The sequence below is a fragment of the Pelobates fuscus genome, chromosome 1, assembly GCF_036172605.1.
Source record: "Pelobates fuscus isolate aPelFus1 chromosome 1, aPelFus1.pri, whole genome shotgun sequence".
Lineage (NCBI taxonomy): Eukaryota > Metazoa > Chordata > Amphibia > Anura > Pelobatidae > Pelobates > Pelobates fuscus.
Window position 1 is genome coordinate 232,937,026 of NC_086317.1, and position 16,433 is coordinate 232,953,458.

General features: G+C 39.8%; 1 protein-coding gene across 4 annotated transcripts in view; it reads left to right on the forward strand.

Annotated features, from left to right (window-relative positions):
* The window catches only part of BCAS3 (BCAS3 microtubule associated cell migration factor), a 1,245,307-nt gene that overhangs the window by 204,493 nt on the left and 1,024,381 nt on the right, over nt 1–16,433 (forward strand). For all 4 annotated transcript variants that reach the window (XM_063455132.1, XM_063455142.1, XM_063455152.1 and 1 more), the window contains exon 8: nt 9,102–9,209. In XM_063455132.1, coding sequence (XP_063311202.1) covers nt 9,102–9,209 — 108 coding nt within the window. The remainder of the gene's footprint in view (nt 1–9,101; nt 9,210–16,433) is intronic.

The following is a 16,433-nucleotide window of genomic DNA, read 5'->3' on the forward strand; positions in this document are numbered from 1 at the left end:
AGGGTGTTGATGTCATTAGACCACACCCCTTCTCATTACAGAGATGCACATCACCTAATATGCTTAATTGGTAGTAGGCTTTCGAGCCTATACAGCTTGGAGTAAGACAACATGCATAAAGAGGATGATGTGGTCAAAATACTCATTTGCCTAATAATTCTGCACTCCCTGTATAGTGTTAGGAAAACAAACTCGTTTTCCTGACACTATATAATCCTAAGGGTCCCCCCACCATCAGGGCCCCACTCCTGCTGGGCTGATGGATTAAAACCCCTTCAGCCACTTACCTTTATGCAGCGCCTGGCTCGCTCGGCGCTGGTGACCTCTCCAGCCCCCGCCGACGTCAGCCCCGAGTGGAGCCGAATGCGCATTAAAAACGCACATAGGAAAGCATTACTCAATGCTTTCCTATGGTCGTTCTGCGTGCTCAATGCAATTTTCGCATTAAGTGTCGCAGAAGTGCCTCTAGCGGCTGTCAGGAAGAGGCTGGATTAAACCTGCAATGTAAACATAGCAGTTTCAGAGCTGCAGGGTTAAAACCTGGGGGACCTTGCACCCAGACCACTTAATTGAGCTGAATTGGTCTGGGTGACTATAGTGGTCCTTTAACCCCTTAAGGACACATGACATGTTTGAGATGTCATGATTCCCTTTTACTCCAGAAGTTTGGTCCTTAAGGGGTTAAATTAATGTTTAGATGTGGGTGGGCCTAATCTCCAGGACAGGGTTTTGGACTGTCTCCAACCCATTGCTCAGCTGCAGGTAATCAGCTGCAGAAGGGGAAATGAAACCCTCCCTGGTAGACTGGTAGGGGAGGCTTTTTTTCTTCTTTGAGGGCTGGAAGCAGCAGGCTGACTGAACACTGGAGTGCAGAGAGTTGACAAGACACTAGGTTGGTGAAACCTGTATTGTCATTGTTATGAGAGATAGGAAATTTAATGTTAGTAAGCGCTCAGAAAAGCTAGGACAGTGATGGCGAACCTATGGCACGCGTGCCACAGGTGGCACGCTGGGCCCCCTCATTAGGCATGCGGCCATAGGTAGCCAGGGGAGGGGAACGCTGTCTGTCTGCATCAATGCAGAGTAGGCACCTGCCTGCCCAAAACGGCAGGTGCCTACTCTGCTTTCTTGTCGGGAGGACTGGAAGCAGGGAGAGGGAACTCGGAAGCAGCTTTCCTGTCCTCCCGCGAGCAAACTGTGTGGAGTTTTGCTGTGCGTTACCATGGCAACGCTCCACACAGCATCGCGTGGGGGGACAGGAGAGCTGCAGGACCTGTCACATACTTATCACCACTGGACCATCAAAGGTAAGAAGAAGGGAGGGGAATACAGATTTAATATACTTTTTTTTTTGTTGAAATGTTTTAATGTATCTTTCCTACCCCCTCACACACAGCACCCCTCCCCCCTCCCCACACAGCCACACAGCACCCCACTGTGTGTCTCAATCAGAGATTGTGTGCCTGTCAGTGAATGTCTATTTAGGTACCTGCCTCTTCTGATCACATGAGAAAGGTGTTTTTACAAACCTTTTTTCCGACGCAGCGCTAGTTTTGTCAATGACAAGACAAGCTCACTACAGACAACCTCATTGACACATACACGCTCACTACTGAAAAGCCCACTGACACATACAAGCGCACTACAGACAAGCTCTCTGACACATACAAGCTCACTACAGACAAGCTCAATGACACATACAAGCTCACTACAGACAAGCTCAATGACACATACAAGCTCACTACAGACAAGCTCACTGACACATACAAGCTCACTACAGACAAGCTCACTGACACATACAAGCTCACTACAGACAAGCTCACTGACACACATGATCACTACACACAAGCTCACTAACACACATGCTTACTATAACACATGCTTACTATAGACGAGCTTACTGACAAACACACACACACACGGTCACGAACACACATGCTCACTACACACAAGTTGACTGAAACACACTCAAGTTCACTGCCACACAAGCTCACTCACTAGCAGGCACATACACATACAATATCACTCTGTCATGCTAAGTATTGTAAGCCTACCTGGCACTGGGAGGTGTGCGAGAACTGGGAGGTCATTTTCAAGTGGGGAAAGGGGAGGCGATCTTTCATTTAGTGGCAGAGCTTGTGTGCCAGGGAAGCTGCTGCACAGTGGCGGAACCAAAGTAGAGAGGGCCCTGGTGCAAAAAATGTTTGTGCCCCTGAAGACACATACCTATCGGGTGGCCCTAAGTGCACGGACCACTCGATGGGCCCGGTGTAACCACAGCACCTGTAGTTTCACTGCAGCGCCTTCCTTATTACAGGCAAGACACCCTTTCACGGAAACTGGAAAACCTTTTCAGGAGATGCAAGATAATTTTCCATGGTGTTTAGAAGGGGCTGTGGTGAAGTGTGTGTATATAGCAGTCTATTTATGGTGTACTATGTGTAAGAAGGGGCTGCAGTGTGAGCATGTGCTCATGTTAGGAGCTTTTGAGATTGTGTGTGTGTGTGTGTGTGTGTGTGCGCGCGCGCGCGCGCTGAGGGGGCCTGTATGTATGTATATATATGTGTGTATATTTGGTGTGTAATGGGGGAAGTATATATGTATGTGGGGATGAGGTGTGTAATGGGGGAAGACATGTTTGAGATGAAGTGTGTGAGGGGTGCACTGTGTGTGTATGCGAAGGTGTACTCTGGGTGGGAGTGTACTGTACGTGGGGGTTTCACTGTCTGTGAGGGTGTACTGTGTTCAAGGGAGTCTAGAGAGTGGGATAGGGAAGGGCTTTATAATTATTTACTTTAACTGCCAAAAAAAAAAAAAAATTAAAAAAAAAATATTCCCTAATCTTTCCCTAATCTTACCTTGCAGGGAGGGGGTGGCATAATCAGATCCATGGTGGTTGAGAAGGTTGCCTATCCATCGGGGACAGGGGAAGTCACGAGATGTGAGATATCTCTGTTGGAGCTCAAGCACTTACACAGACTGACTCATACAAACCTACAGACTGCCCCCCCACACAGGCACAGACTGCCCCCCCCACACACACAGACTGACCCCTCCACACTCTCACTCATACATAGACTAATCCATACACACACACTGCCCTCCCACACAGACAGATTGTCCCCCCACACAGACACAGACTGATCCAAACCCACACAGATAGATCAACCCCCCCACACACAGACTGATCCACCCCCCCACACACAGACTGATCCTCAAACACACACTCTCAAAGACTGAGCCTCCCCCCCCCCCCCCACATAGCCTGACCCATACACACACACTGATTCACACACACACAGGCTGACCCCCCTCCACACACACAGACTGATCCACACACACACACACACACACACACACAGACTGACCCCCCCACACCCCCAAACACTGAACCTCCAACCCCAACACACAGACTGCCTTCCTCTCCCCTGCAGGAAGTTCCTCCGAGCACAGTGGCCTCTTTGTCCACACATGGGAACTTCCATCTATAATTCTTCAAAGTAAGATGGAGGTAGGGGCCCCCGACGGACCACCATCCTCTGTCGGTCCGGAGAGCCCATCAGGCAAGTGGGAACTGACCGCACTGCTGCTACAGCTTGTGATGGGAGACTCGGTGCTCCCTGCCCCTCTCCCCCCCATAGACGCCACTGTAATAATGTGGTTTACGTTTCTATTTAATACTTTTGTGTATGTTTCCATTTATTTATTATAGTCAGTAGGGGATTCTTTATTTTTATTTTAAATAATTCTATTATAAATAGCATACCTGGTAGTATATATATCAAGCCATACACACAAATCAATAAAACATGCAAAAGAACAGAACACATACATAAATCAAGACGCATACAGGACTCATGTCTATAAAACACTACCATAATAACCACATATGTATTTAAAGTAATGACACAGTAAATGCAAACTATCACAAGGTAATAAAATATTGCAGTGGACAGTGCAAATTAAGACAGTAAAGAATTGTCTGCGTGCTAGGGCTCCACAATGTAATTATCTGGTGTAAGATATGACCATTTGCAGTTTCTGAATACTAATATAACTATATTGGTGATCTGCATACAGTTCTGACCATCAAAAATTCTCCAGGGGGTTGACCTAATTAGAAATATATATCTGTGAGTATAAAGTACTCCATGCTACTACCAGATGCAGTGGTTATGGTACTTAGAATAGCCCCCTCTTTCTCCATCTGTCCTTATACTCTTTATATCCCTTGCTTCCACCCGGACTTTCTTGACTTATTTCCTGACCAAGATTTTGTTAGTATTGGCTTTCTGTTTTCTTGGAACATGGTCCATACTCAGTGTATATTATGTATGGTTTGTGGACATTTCAAACTGTTTATTTGGTTCCTGGGCAGTTTACATAGTGTAGAATCCTTGTGCTAAGCATGTGGTAGCTAGTCAGTATACTATTTAGGATGTGTTGAAATTGAAGGTATGTCTCTGTTTATTAGATATTGTCTATTGTGTGTAACTAGATCACGGGCAGTATCCTTGGTCAGGTTGGAATAGCACAATACAAAGCGGTCTTTCTTGAATTATCATTGCATACCTCCCAACTCCAGCATCCTAAGAATCATGGTGCCGGTGGGAGAGTGATGGAAGAGGTGGGCCAGTGACGCTATTGAGTCTGGAAAAGTGTTGCTTTTACCCAAATTACTGTTAATACCACGAGCGCGTCTAATGATGCTCTTTTAGGGACAGTTTCCTGGTGTTCCCAAAAGCAGGACACCAGGGAACAAAGTCGGGAAGGTGGGACCTGACAATCGGGATGGTTGGGAGGCCTGTAAGTTGATGTACCATCAACAGCTGATATAGTGACCACAAGTAGCTTTACAATCAATTTTCAGTTCTTCTAATTAGGGATGACTAGAACCACCATGTTTTCTGGGACACATGTCACGTATACATATTGATGGGCAGCACATGAAAAGGGTTGCCCTGTAGTATATAGAATTCAGAAGAAGGGGCATTAAATTAAGCAATTAGGCAATGAAGAATCGTGGAATCAAGCAATTAGGCAATAATGCAGAATATGCATTATACACACTGCAGGGCAACCCTTTTCATGCATTTTCATAAATGAAAAACTTTGTGTCCCTGTAAACAGGGTCAATCTGGTCAGCCTGTTCTAATTTTAGTATTATTGTGGTGTGGAATAGAATTTCCTAATTACATAGGATTAGAGAAGAGATTGCCAGGAGAAAGCAAAAATAATAATGTCGCTAATGGAGTGGAGGCAAAAGGTAAGGCTACCAGTATATCGGTAGGAGAGAAAAAAAGTCAATATCCACAATGGAAAAATTGGCTAAAGTTAAAACTTAACCTTTAATACTATGGATAAAACACACATCGTAATAACCAAAACAACCAAAAGACAAGACAAAATAAGAAAAGAAGAGTGTGTGTGTGTGTGTATATATATATATATATATATATATATATAAAAATACACAATAACAAATATCCTGGGTCGTGGCTAGAATAGTGAGTAGATTATCAACTAAACAGTGATACGGTAACTCTGCAAAAAAAAAACGGGATACCATAATCGCTTAAAGAGTAAGGTAGTATAAAAGTGCCTAATCTAGCCACATTGACTCAGGGAATAGTGGCCGATCACTTGTACAATAATGGTATATCATAGAGGTACTGGACACAGTAGTGTGCTCTAAAAATGCTGTCCATGAGGATGGTCAACAAATTAATCCAGCAGTACTAGAGATACTAAAGCTGTGTTGCAAATGACAGCTTTACAAAGTATCTAAATCCCCAATATGAGGCAATGGATATAGGAGCAGGAAGAAATAAGTGTCTTTCTCAGGAAAGAAAATATATACTAAATATGTGCCTTCAAGGGCACCCCATAACCCCGCAAAAAACCTAAACTCCAAGTGGTAGGGGGAACCTCCCCCCTGCGTGAGCAAATATGTACTATCTGCCGAGGATGGTGGATAAAGAGCTAGTACAAGTCAGAAACCGTTATCCTTCCCCCATAAATGGAAGTAGGATATAATTATACTTATAATAAAGTCATTAAAAACATGAATACACACTCACTCCTGACTCTTGTCCCCTCTAATGAGCCAGAGTGGCGAAACGCGCGTCAGCGGATCTGACAGGAGCATACCTTAGCCAGGAGTCGAGCGTTTATACATGTTTTTTTTTTTTTAATTCTTTATTTTTTGGGTGCAGTGAGAAGTACAGGCTTATATATTGACATTTGGCAGGATGCATAATGACAGCAGGTAAACATATAAAGTCAAGAATCGTTGCACTCAGTTTTTCTGGTAATACATGCTTATTCATCTGAAGACTAATTAAGTAGTGGTAATAATAACAAAGATTAACCATGTAAAAAGATAATGTAGTTAGACTTATTAGTGGGCAGTTATCGTTTAGCAGTAGCCAACAAGCTGGGGTAGTTCTGGTACTGAGCAGCGTGGGGTTGCACATAGGTACTAGAAAGGTACAGACATCTGTATCAGTATTATGTGTACACTGGTATTGCTCTGAGATTGACATATTGATATTTTAAGACAAGAAAAGTGGCAGTGTGTTGCTCATCCAGTGGGAGTTATATAGGTTAGGAGGTGGAAAGCAGTGTAACCCGCAGAGCCTTATTCTGCTCAATATGGAGCTTGCGGTCAGTGGGATCAATTTAAAATAATTTGTGCTATGCAGAGTGAATGCTTAAAATGCTTGAGTGTATCGCTGAGTATACAAACAGGGTAGTTTATGTAGGCAAAATTTTGTGAAGCTCCCTAGTGGCTAATGTCCGATTTCGTAGCGTCCATTGGTGGCTGTCCACTATTTCTAGTCAGGGAATCTGGAGCTGATGGGCACAAGAACTAAAGGCTATAGCAAGAGAGAAATATAAAACAGTTAAACAGTGAAAGTTGGAGGTATAGACCTTGGGCTGTGCAGCCAGGCAGCGGTGGGTGATGCAAATCCCCTTGACTGTCCGCTTAAGTCAGCCAATGCCCACCCTGGAGGCTGGAGACGGAGGTCCGGCATGGATGAACACCCAGTCCAGCTGTGACAGTCCCAGTGTTGGGCCCACTCACCCATTGCTGTGGAAAGTTGTGAGCAGAGTGCGGAAAGATGATGCGCTCTGTGGGGTCTGTTGGGACCTTTTCAACGTTATCTGGGTCCGGTGCAGTGATGAGTGACGATTTCTCCGCGGCCCCACAGCTGGTGTCGGTGTGCAGCTGGGTTTAGAAGGGGACCCATCGTGCTGTGTGATGAGGTTTAGCTGTCTGGTGCAGGCGTTTGGGTTTCCGTTTTGGCGGGAAAGATCTTCTCCCATGGCGCCGTCTCCGAGCTCCCACCGAAGGCACAACTGCACGTCTGTGGGCAGGGTGTGCAGTCTTTTCTCCGTGTAAGTATGTCCCAGTTTGCCTCTCCCTGCTGGCCAGTTTTGCCCAGAAGGCATCGAATATGGCATTAAGCCTTGACAGGGTGTCAGATCTCCTGTCAGTGCATCCGGAGGTGCATGTGGCATCCGCCATTATTCAGGCCCTCGCTTTTGGAAGCTGCTTGTTCGGCCTCACAGCCTGTAGCCTCTGTAGCCCAGTTGCTCCAGGGGAGTGGACCAGGATCAACCCCGCTGGTCCTAGGGGGTGGGGGTGGGGGGGGCGGAAGTCAGTGGCTCCGGCGTGAGGGCGAGGAGAGCGTCCGTCTCTCCCCGGCTCCTTCCACCGCAGGCCGCAGCGTGCCACTTCTGGTTCCCGATCGTGGAAAGCTTTAATTTCGAGTATCTGGCGCTTCACCAGGGTGCCCCCGACTTGGGCGGCATACCCCGGCATAGTTTCAGGCTTTGTTTCCATGATTATTTCCATTTTATCAGCTTGTACAGTGGGAGCCCATCGGGCATGCGACCACTCAGTTTGCAGGTCAGGCCCCGCCCCCTATTCATGTTTTTAATACATTTTTCAACCTGGCCAAGGAGGTGCTATATTTGTAAATTACTCCTTACATTTGCTTCCTGTATCCCATAGGAGTCAATTCAAACTGCTAACCCATACCTAAAAAGCCCTGAACAATTATAGCCCCTCTTATGTCTCTTCACAGATCCATATGTATGCCCCTTCTCAGTCTCTCCGCTCTGCCCGTGACCTTCTCCTGTCCGTTGCTCGCACCAACTCACGCTTGCAGAACTTCTCACAGGCGGCTCCCATCTTATAGAAATAGCCTGCCTACCACCATCAGACTCTCCCCTAGTCATCAATCGTTTAAGAAGTGCCTTTAAACTCATCTCTTTAAGAAAGCTAATGGCTTCCCAGAGTAAACTCTACCTCATATACCTGTCTCTTGCTCTCTCCTAAAGAGCAGCACTCTACTCTCTCCTCCAGCTCTGCTTCACTCCCAGTTTATTGGATTGCTATTTCCTGTCCTATTGTGTTTTATACCCCACCTCCTATAGACTGTAAGCTCGATTGAGCAGGGTCCTCTTCAACTTATCGTTCCTGTAATTGTCCTATTTGTAGTTCACTCCCTCCTCTCATAATATTGGAAAGCGCTACGGAATCTGTTGGTGCTATATAAATGGCGATAATAATAACAATATGATTAGCAATACACACCTCTCTGGCAGTTAAATGGTATATGACAAAAAAACGTGCCTGTATGTATCACTGCAATGTGTGCAAAACTAAGTGAGTAAAAACAAATTGTTCCGTTTATACTTTTTGGATAATCACATGTGGACCACACACGGTCAGATTATATGGGTTGCCACTGACAGTGATTAAAAAGTGTGTTAATATATGTACACTACATTCATTCATTGCAGATTTTTCCCCTCCAAAGTTCTTTTGGTTATTGCTTACAGTTCTTCAGAGCATGAAAAGAAGAAAAACAAAAGTATTAACTATGTTCTTAGTACTCAGAAAGGTTACAAATTTCACAGAGATGACCTTCAACCCGCCATAATTTACAGAAACCATGCTTTTATTTATTTTATTCTGCAATGTGCTTAGTGCCATTTTTTGTATTCTATTGCAATAAAGCAAGTTATGTCATGTTCCAAACTCCTAAACTTGGTCTTTAAACAAATTATTACTATTTTTTTTTTTTCAGCACAAGCCCACCTTACTGCTGCGTAGACTTGTACTCTCTACGGACTGGGGAAATGGTGAAATCCATTCAGTTTAAAACCCCTATTTATGACCTGCACTGCAATAAAAGGTACAGTACTTTATATTAGTGCTTGACAAACGACACCAAACCAGACCTAATATTTGACTGCTAGTTATTATGTATGGATCAAATTAACTTGCTGGATAGGATTGCTCCCTAATACCCAGAGCAAATTAACGTTGAAAGACTACTTTTAGTTCAGCGTAAGTGATAAAACATCCAACACATGTACCTGGCAACATTGTGACACTTACTGTGAGCTTCTCAAGCTTGTTTGTGTCTACCAAAAAGGAGAGCAGCATCCATTTTAGAGTCTAGAACGGACGTAAGACACTGTAAACTCCTCTGATATCTTTGTCCTTTTTTTCCTGATTATTTTCTTTTCACTGTTTTTTTTTTGTTTTCCAATTTTTACCTAATTACATGGTGATATGACAGTTTCATGTTTATGCTGCCCCCCTTTATTTTTTGAGAGAATCTGGGATTGTTTCCTTTTTCCTGTTTGTGCATTGGCATTTCACCCCTTTTTCTTTGTGTGATTTTGAAACTTCTCTCTCTATAATTTGTACTTTGCCTTTTTCCTCTGCCGTGGATGCTGAAAGCATAGGTGACTTGGAGAATTGTTTCAGTTTGTCTATTTTAACTTTAAATTTGAGAGAATTATGTGTCGGAAGAGTGGCATCTGGGAAGCTTGTCCTATTACAGATAGTACAGCTTTACTGACTGTGCTCTTTTATTTCCAGCATTTGATAAAAAAAAAAAAAAAAGCTAATATATTAAAAATCTGCATCTCTTTAGAGATTTGGTCAAGAGCTCTTTTTATGATTTCTTGAGAGAATAATGAAAAGTTATAAATGCTATTCTTACTCCTGCTCCCTACCATGATGCCTCCGCTTCACTCGTGACTTTTACTTTATATATTTCACGATACAAGCATTAGTTATTTGTGTCCTACACTTATTTTACCTGTGCATTTGGGATACCTGAAATGCCATTTCAGACATGGACAGTTGTCCTGTGGTTATTTAACAGCTAACTTGTGCAATTACATTTGGAACCTCTAGCACCTCATTAAGAGGCGTAACTAGAAACCAAAAATTTCCCTGGGCGCCCTCCCCCCCCACCCCATATATCCCCGACCCAATATGTTTCCGCCCCCCATGCACAACACATACACACAGAGAAACATACATACAGACACACACACACACACACACACGGATATACTGATACAGACATTCTCTGACACACACACGCACTCTCTCTCCCTCTTCCCCCTCCCTCTTCCCCCCCCCACCGTCCACAAGCATGGATCATACAGAAACAGCCAGTCGGGTCTTTTCCTCAAAATGCAACCCAACGTAATTTAATTTTTTTTTTTTATATATATATATATATGGAATTGGTGGGATTAATCTCAACATGATAGGTTACTTCTGTAATGATATAAATTAGCTAAAACTCACGTGACCTTCTGAGTAATGGCATCCCATAGGTCATGCTATTACATTATTGTTCATTTTTAGTTATAGTCTATTAAACTATGGGCTTAGCTTATTTAAATGCCTTACTCAGAAACTAGTGCTACGGTCAGTAAGAAGCAGTTTTGGCAACATTGTTCTGCCCTTTTTTTATTCTTTTGAGCCCTCTATTTTGTTTGCCATTACATAACAACCACAAAGGGCTGCTACTTGGAGTTGTAGACAGATGCTGATCTTCTGCTTGCTTGGTCATCTCATATTTAACTTGTTTGATGCAACAAATGATCTGTACGTTAAATCACATTGGCAGCTCCCCTCCAATATATGATGGGTTATCAGGATTTCCTAGAGTGGGGAGATACATAGAAAGGCACAAATTTGCTCTAGACCTCCAGGGCCAAGCAAACACCCCCACACCATCAGTATTAATACAGAGCATGTTTACTGAAAGCAATATATATACTCACTACTCCCCCTGCTGTTTGGTTCTGCTATTGGCAAGAGTGATATAAATTTCTATTGTGGAACAATACCAACATTATGTCTGCTATCCTATTTTCAGTTTATCTAAGCAAACAACAACAATTCTCCTGACTCATACACAGTTTATTAATATTCAACATGTGTGTGTGGATATGTGCAGATCATACAAACTCAGTGTATTTGTATCTGGTTTTACACCTATTTAGAATTCCACTACGTGTATTTTGTACTGTAATTCGAAATGATATGTAAAATGCTGCTCTAAATTATTAGCAACTGATTGAGCCTTTCCTATTGATAATCTTATCCCATATTTAATTCAATGAATCTGTTATTTATTTGTTGTGGTGGGATTGTCTTGCTTCAATTCAAATGTGACTTTGATTTTATAGCATATTGGTCAACAGCAAAAAATAAATAAAAAATATGTTTTTGAATTTGTCATGTTTCTCAGGTCTGTTTGTACAGTACTGTAAACATTTAACTCAAAAGCATGAAATTTGATAATGAGAGCAAAGTGGGAGAAAAGTTGCATACTGTCTTTCGTGTGGATTTTGCTTTTCCCCTCTAAACAAAGTCTTTGGGTTTGAATGTAAATGTTTGCAAAGCTAGATAAAGCATGCAAGTATAGCCGTTCTGTGCATCGCACTCATAGGGCCAAGAGTGTCTAGTTTTATTTGTAAGAACACTCCGCAAATTGATAAATATGTATTACATATCTCACTCCACTCTTTAAATAGCGAACATGTCATAGTATTTTTTTGTATATTTCACAATTTTAAAATAAACTTGTCACTTTTAAGTATGGGTATCTTGCTTGAAGGGGTTGCATTTAGTTAATACATTTTAACCCCTTAAGGACTGGACTGTTTTTGCGATGTTGTACATTTGCGACCAGGCCTCTTTTTACACTTTTGTGGTGTTTGTGTTTAGCTGTAATTTTCTGCTCTCTCATTTACTGTTCCTATACAAATTATATATTGTTTCTTTCAGGACAAAAAAGGCTTTCTTTACATACCATTATTTATATAATCTCATGTAATTTAATTTAAAAAAACAAACATATGATGAAAAATTTTCAAAAATACATTTTTTTTTACTTTTACTTGTAAAATATTTTACTCATCTACAAAAGCGAATGAAAAAAAAAACTGATAAATAGATTCAAAATTGTGTCCTGAGTTTTGAAATACCCAGTGTTTACATGCTTTTTTGCTTTTTTTTGCAAGTTATAGGGTTATAGGTACAAGTAGGATATTGCGGTTTCAAAACATAAATGTTTTCAAATGTATCAATAGTGACATTGTAACACTATTATCTGTCAAAAGTCTCTGAACAACACCCCACATGTACATATTTTTTTTAAAGTAGACAACCCAGGGTATTCAATATAGGGTATGTCCAGTCTTTTTTAGTAGCCACCTAGTCGCACACACTGGCCAAAGTTTAGCGTTCATATTTGTTTTCTGTGTGAAAAAAGTAAAAAACTAAATTGAACGCTAATTTTGGCCAGTGTTTGTGACTAAGTGGCTACTAAAAAAGACTGGACATATACCCTATTTGCAATACCTTGGGTAGTTTTCTTTTGCAAATGGTATGCCATCATGGGGGTAATTCTCATTCTTGGGCTACCATACGCTCTCAAAGGCAACGTAACCAACCTGGCCATTTTCAATGTAAAAATATTTGACCCATATATTTGACCCTGTAACTTTCAAAAACGCTATAAAATCTGTACATGGGGGAGGGCACTGTTATACTCGGGAGACTTTCTTGAACACAAATATTAGTGTTTCAAAACAGGAAAACATATCACAACAATTATATCATCAGTAAAAGTGCTGTTTGTGTGTGAAAAATGCGGAAAAAAGTCACTTTCACTGACAATATCATCGCTGTGATAGGTTTTACTGTTTTGAATCACTAATATTTGTGTTCAGCGAAGTCTCCCGAGTAAAACGGTACCCCCCATGTACAGGTTTTAGGGTGTCATAGAAAGTTACAGGGTAAAATACAGTGCTAGCAAATTAAATTCTCTGGAATTTCGGCCTGGGTTGGCAGGCAGGTCCCTCAAATTGCAATTAATAAAATTACTTAATTATGTAAAAATATTTCATAACTATGCACGTAGAATTTAAATATATATGCATATTTATATATTTGAAGTCTACGTGTATATTTATATAATTATTTATGTAATTTTGTATATGGATATATGTAAATTTCGTATTATTTTTATTTATTTATATATACATAGATATATATACAATTTAATTCTAAGTGTATTTTGATATAAATATATATATATTTTAATATCAAAATACAGTTAGAATAAAATTTATTTGACAAAGATCCCACTATAATCACTAATTATAGACCGATCTCATTGATCAATACGGATATAAAAATATTCTCTAGTATATTGTCTAAACGTCTTAAAGATACTATTAGCGATATAATTGGAGTGGATCAGTCAGGTTTTGTAAAGGGTAGAAGCACTACTGATAACACCCGCAGGATTTTCAATTTGATATATAAAATTAATGAAGGCCGAATGGGTTCTGTTGTGATGGCCCTCGATGCCGAAAAGGCCTTCGACAGAGTCAATTGGAGATTCCTTGACTCTGTCCTGGGCCGGTTTGGCATCGAGGGCCAATTTAGGAGTAAGACTATGACATTATATAAGAACACTTCAGCAAAAATCAGTAATCCTTCTTTGATTCAGATACCTTTGAAATTAATAATGGTACTAGGCAAGGTTGTCCTCTGGCCCCACTACTATACATTTTGTCATTGGAACCACTAGCTGCACTAATTAGGCAAAACATTAATATAAAAGGAATAGTAATGCGAGAAAGTGAAGTTAAGATAACTCTGTTTGCGGACGATATCATTCTCACCTTAGTTAACCCGCAGGTGTCAATTACACACTTACTAAGTGATATAGCTATATATAGCTTCTTTTCTAACTATAAAATTAACATAAAAAAAACTCAAATTCTACCTTATAAATTAAGTGATGCCGACAGAGAATTAATAACCAAGCAATTCCATATAGCCTGGGCTAAAGAAGAGATTGATTACCTGGGGATAAAAATTTCTCTTGACATCCCCAGTACAATACAAATGAACTATGAAAACCTATTTGGCAATCTACAACACCAAATAACCAAGTGGAAACGAATAGAACCATCTTGGATTGGTAGAATAAACATGGTTAAAGCATTTCTGATACCGAAACTCTTATACCTTTTTAGGGCAATTCCATTTAGAATTAAGACAGAAATGCTTAACCGGTTTCAAAATCTTTTTTCTAATTTCATTTGGGCCAGTAAACCTCCTAGGATTGCTTTTGAAATATTACGTAGAAGCTACTCGAAAGGAGGCATAGCATTTCCGGATGTACATAAGATCTATGAAGCATGTACAGCATCCCAGTTATTAATGTGGATGAATATGGATCAAGATATTTCACCATGGTTTAGTATAGAACAAGAAAGTAGTCCTAAATATAAACTACCTATTTTGGTGTGGTTAGGCCTATTAGACCTGGTCGTATTGGAGAATAATTTTTTCTCCAATAATATTCTAAATGACATGTTTATAACTTCTAAAATACTTATGAAAAAACTTAACTTGAGGGATATAATATTTTAGGATACTCCAATGGAGGCCCTATGTTATATATTGATAGATCTAGACATTAAACCTTGGCTTCAATTGGGGATAAATAAGATCTCTGAGTTATGTGAAGGAAACAAGCTGACTATATTTAATCAATTACAACTGAAATACAATATACCAATAAGAGATATATTCAAATATCTAAGACTAAAGAACTCCCTAATGTCTAAATCAATTTGTAAAGAACATTATATAACCTTCCAAATTGTTAATAGTCAAAAAAAAGGTAGTATCGCCAGATTTTCTAAACTGTTTGACCTAATGGATCAGGACTTTCAAATCCCTCCTTTTAAAAAGTGGGAAATCGATATTGGTAAAATTTGCTGGAGATGTGGTCTGGAAAATGGCACAATATACCATATATGGTGGGCATGTCCTAAATTAGACGATATAAAAACTCAAATGTTTGAACTAGTAAGTTCTCTATATCCAGGTATTAAGGAAATTAGCCCACAAATGTTCTTGTTTAATATAGGTTTCCCTATACAAAATAACAAGTTAAATAGGTTATTGACTCATATTTTTTTCGCAATTAAAATCAACATCGCTAGATGCTGGAAATCCCCTGTACCCCCCGATTGGAAAGAAATTATGTCTCAAATCGAATTCCAGGTAAAATGGAGATGAGCCATGTCTTTAACCTACAACATAGGAAAAATGAGAAAATCTGGTCCCTCTGGACTTCCAAATATTTGAATGAGATTTAAATATATTTACGCACTGTCCTTTTCCCCTGCATTGGCCGGGGTGGGGTGAGAGGGGGAGGAGGGGGAGAGAATTTAATTTGTAATCTTGAACTTATAACTTAGTAGCAATAAATGGTTTTTCTTCTTTTTTTTTTCCTATTGTTTGTCTGTATGTCTACTTTTAATGTATTCACATAATCTAAATACTATGAATGTCTTGATAGATATCATCAACTATAGTGCATATCTATATTAGCATGGGATGTTTTTATTTTATGGTATAAGCATGATATGTGATCTTTGATGAAGTCTATTTGTTATAAACAAATGTGATTTTATGTATTTTTCAAAACTTTTCTCTGAATAAATATTATAAATATAAAATAATGTACTTATTTGTATTTTATAATAATATATATATATATATATATACAATATATATAGTTATTATATATATATATATACGTGTGTAATTTAATTATAAGTGTATTTTTATATTAATATATGTACATATTATTATAAAAATGCACTTAGCATGACATTATATATATGATATATAGACATATTATATAGATATAATATATGTCTATATATCATATATATATATATATATATATATGCACTGTCTGTGCTGACAGGCAGTCTCCCTGCTATTGTAAAATCATTAAAAAAAATTAAGTTAAAGTTAATAAAAAAAATAATTATTATATATGTGTGTGTGTATATATATATATATATATATATATATATATATATACACAAACGAGAGAATATTCTTGCACTCCAACAAAACAAAGCAATGGTACCTGGTGCTCTGGTAGCAAAAATTATAAATATCCAAAAAATACCGGCACTCCAGGAATTCTCAGTAATACAAGTTTTCTTTAATTCAGTTCAGGACGTCAACGTTTCAGCTCCTCATGGAGCTTTCATCAGGA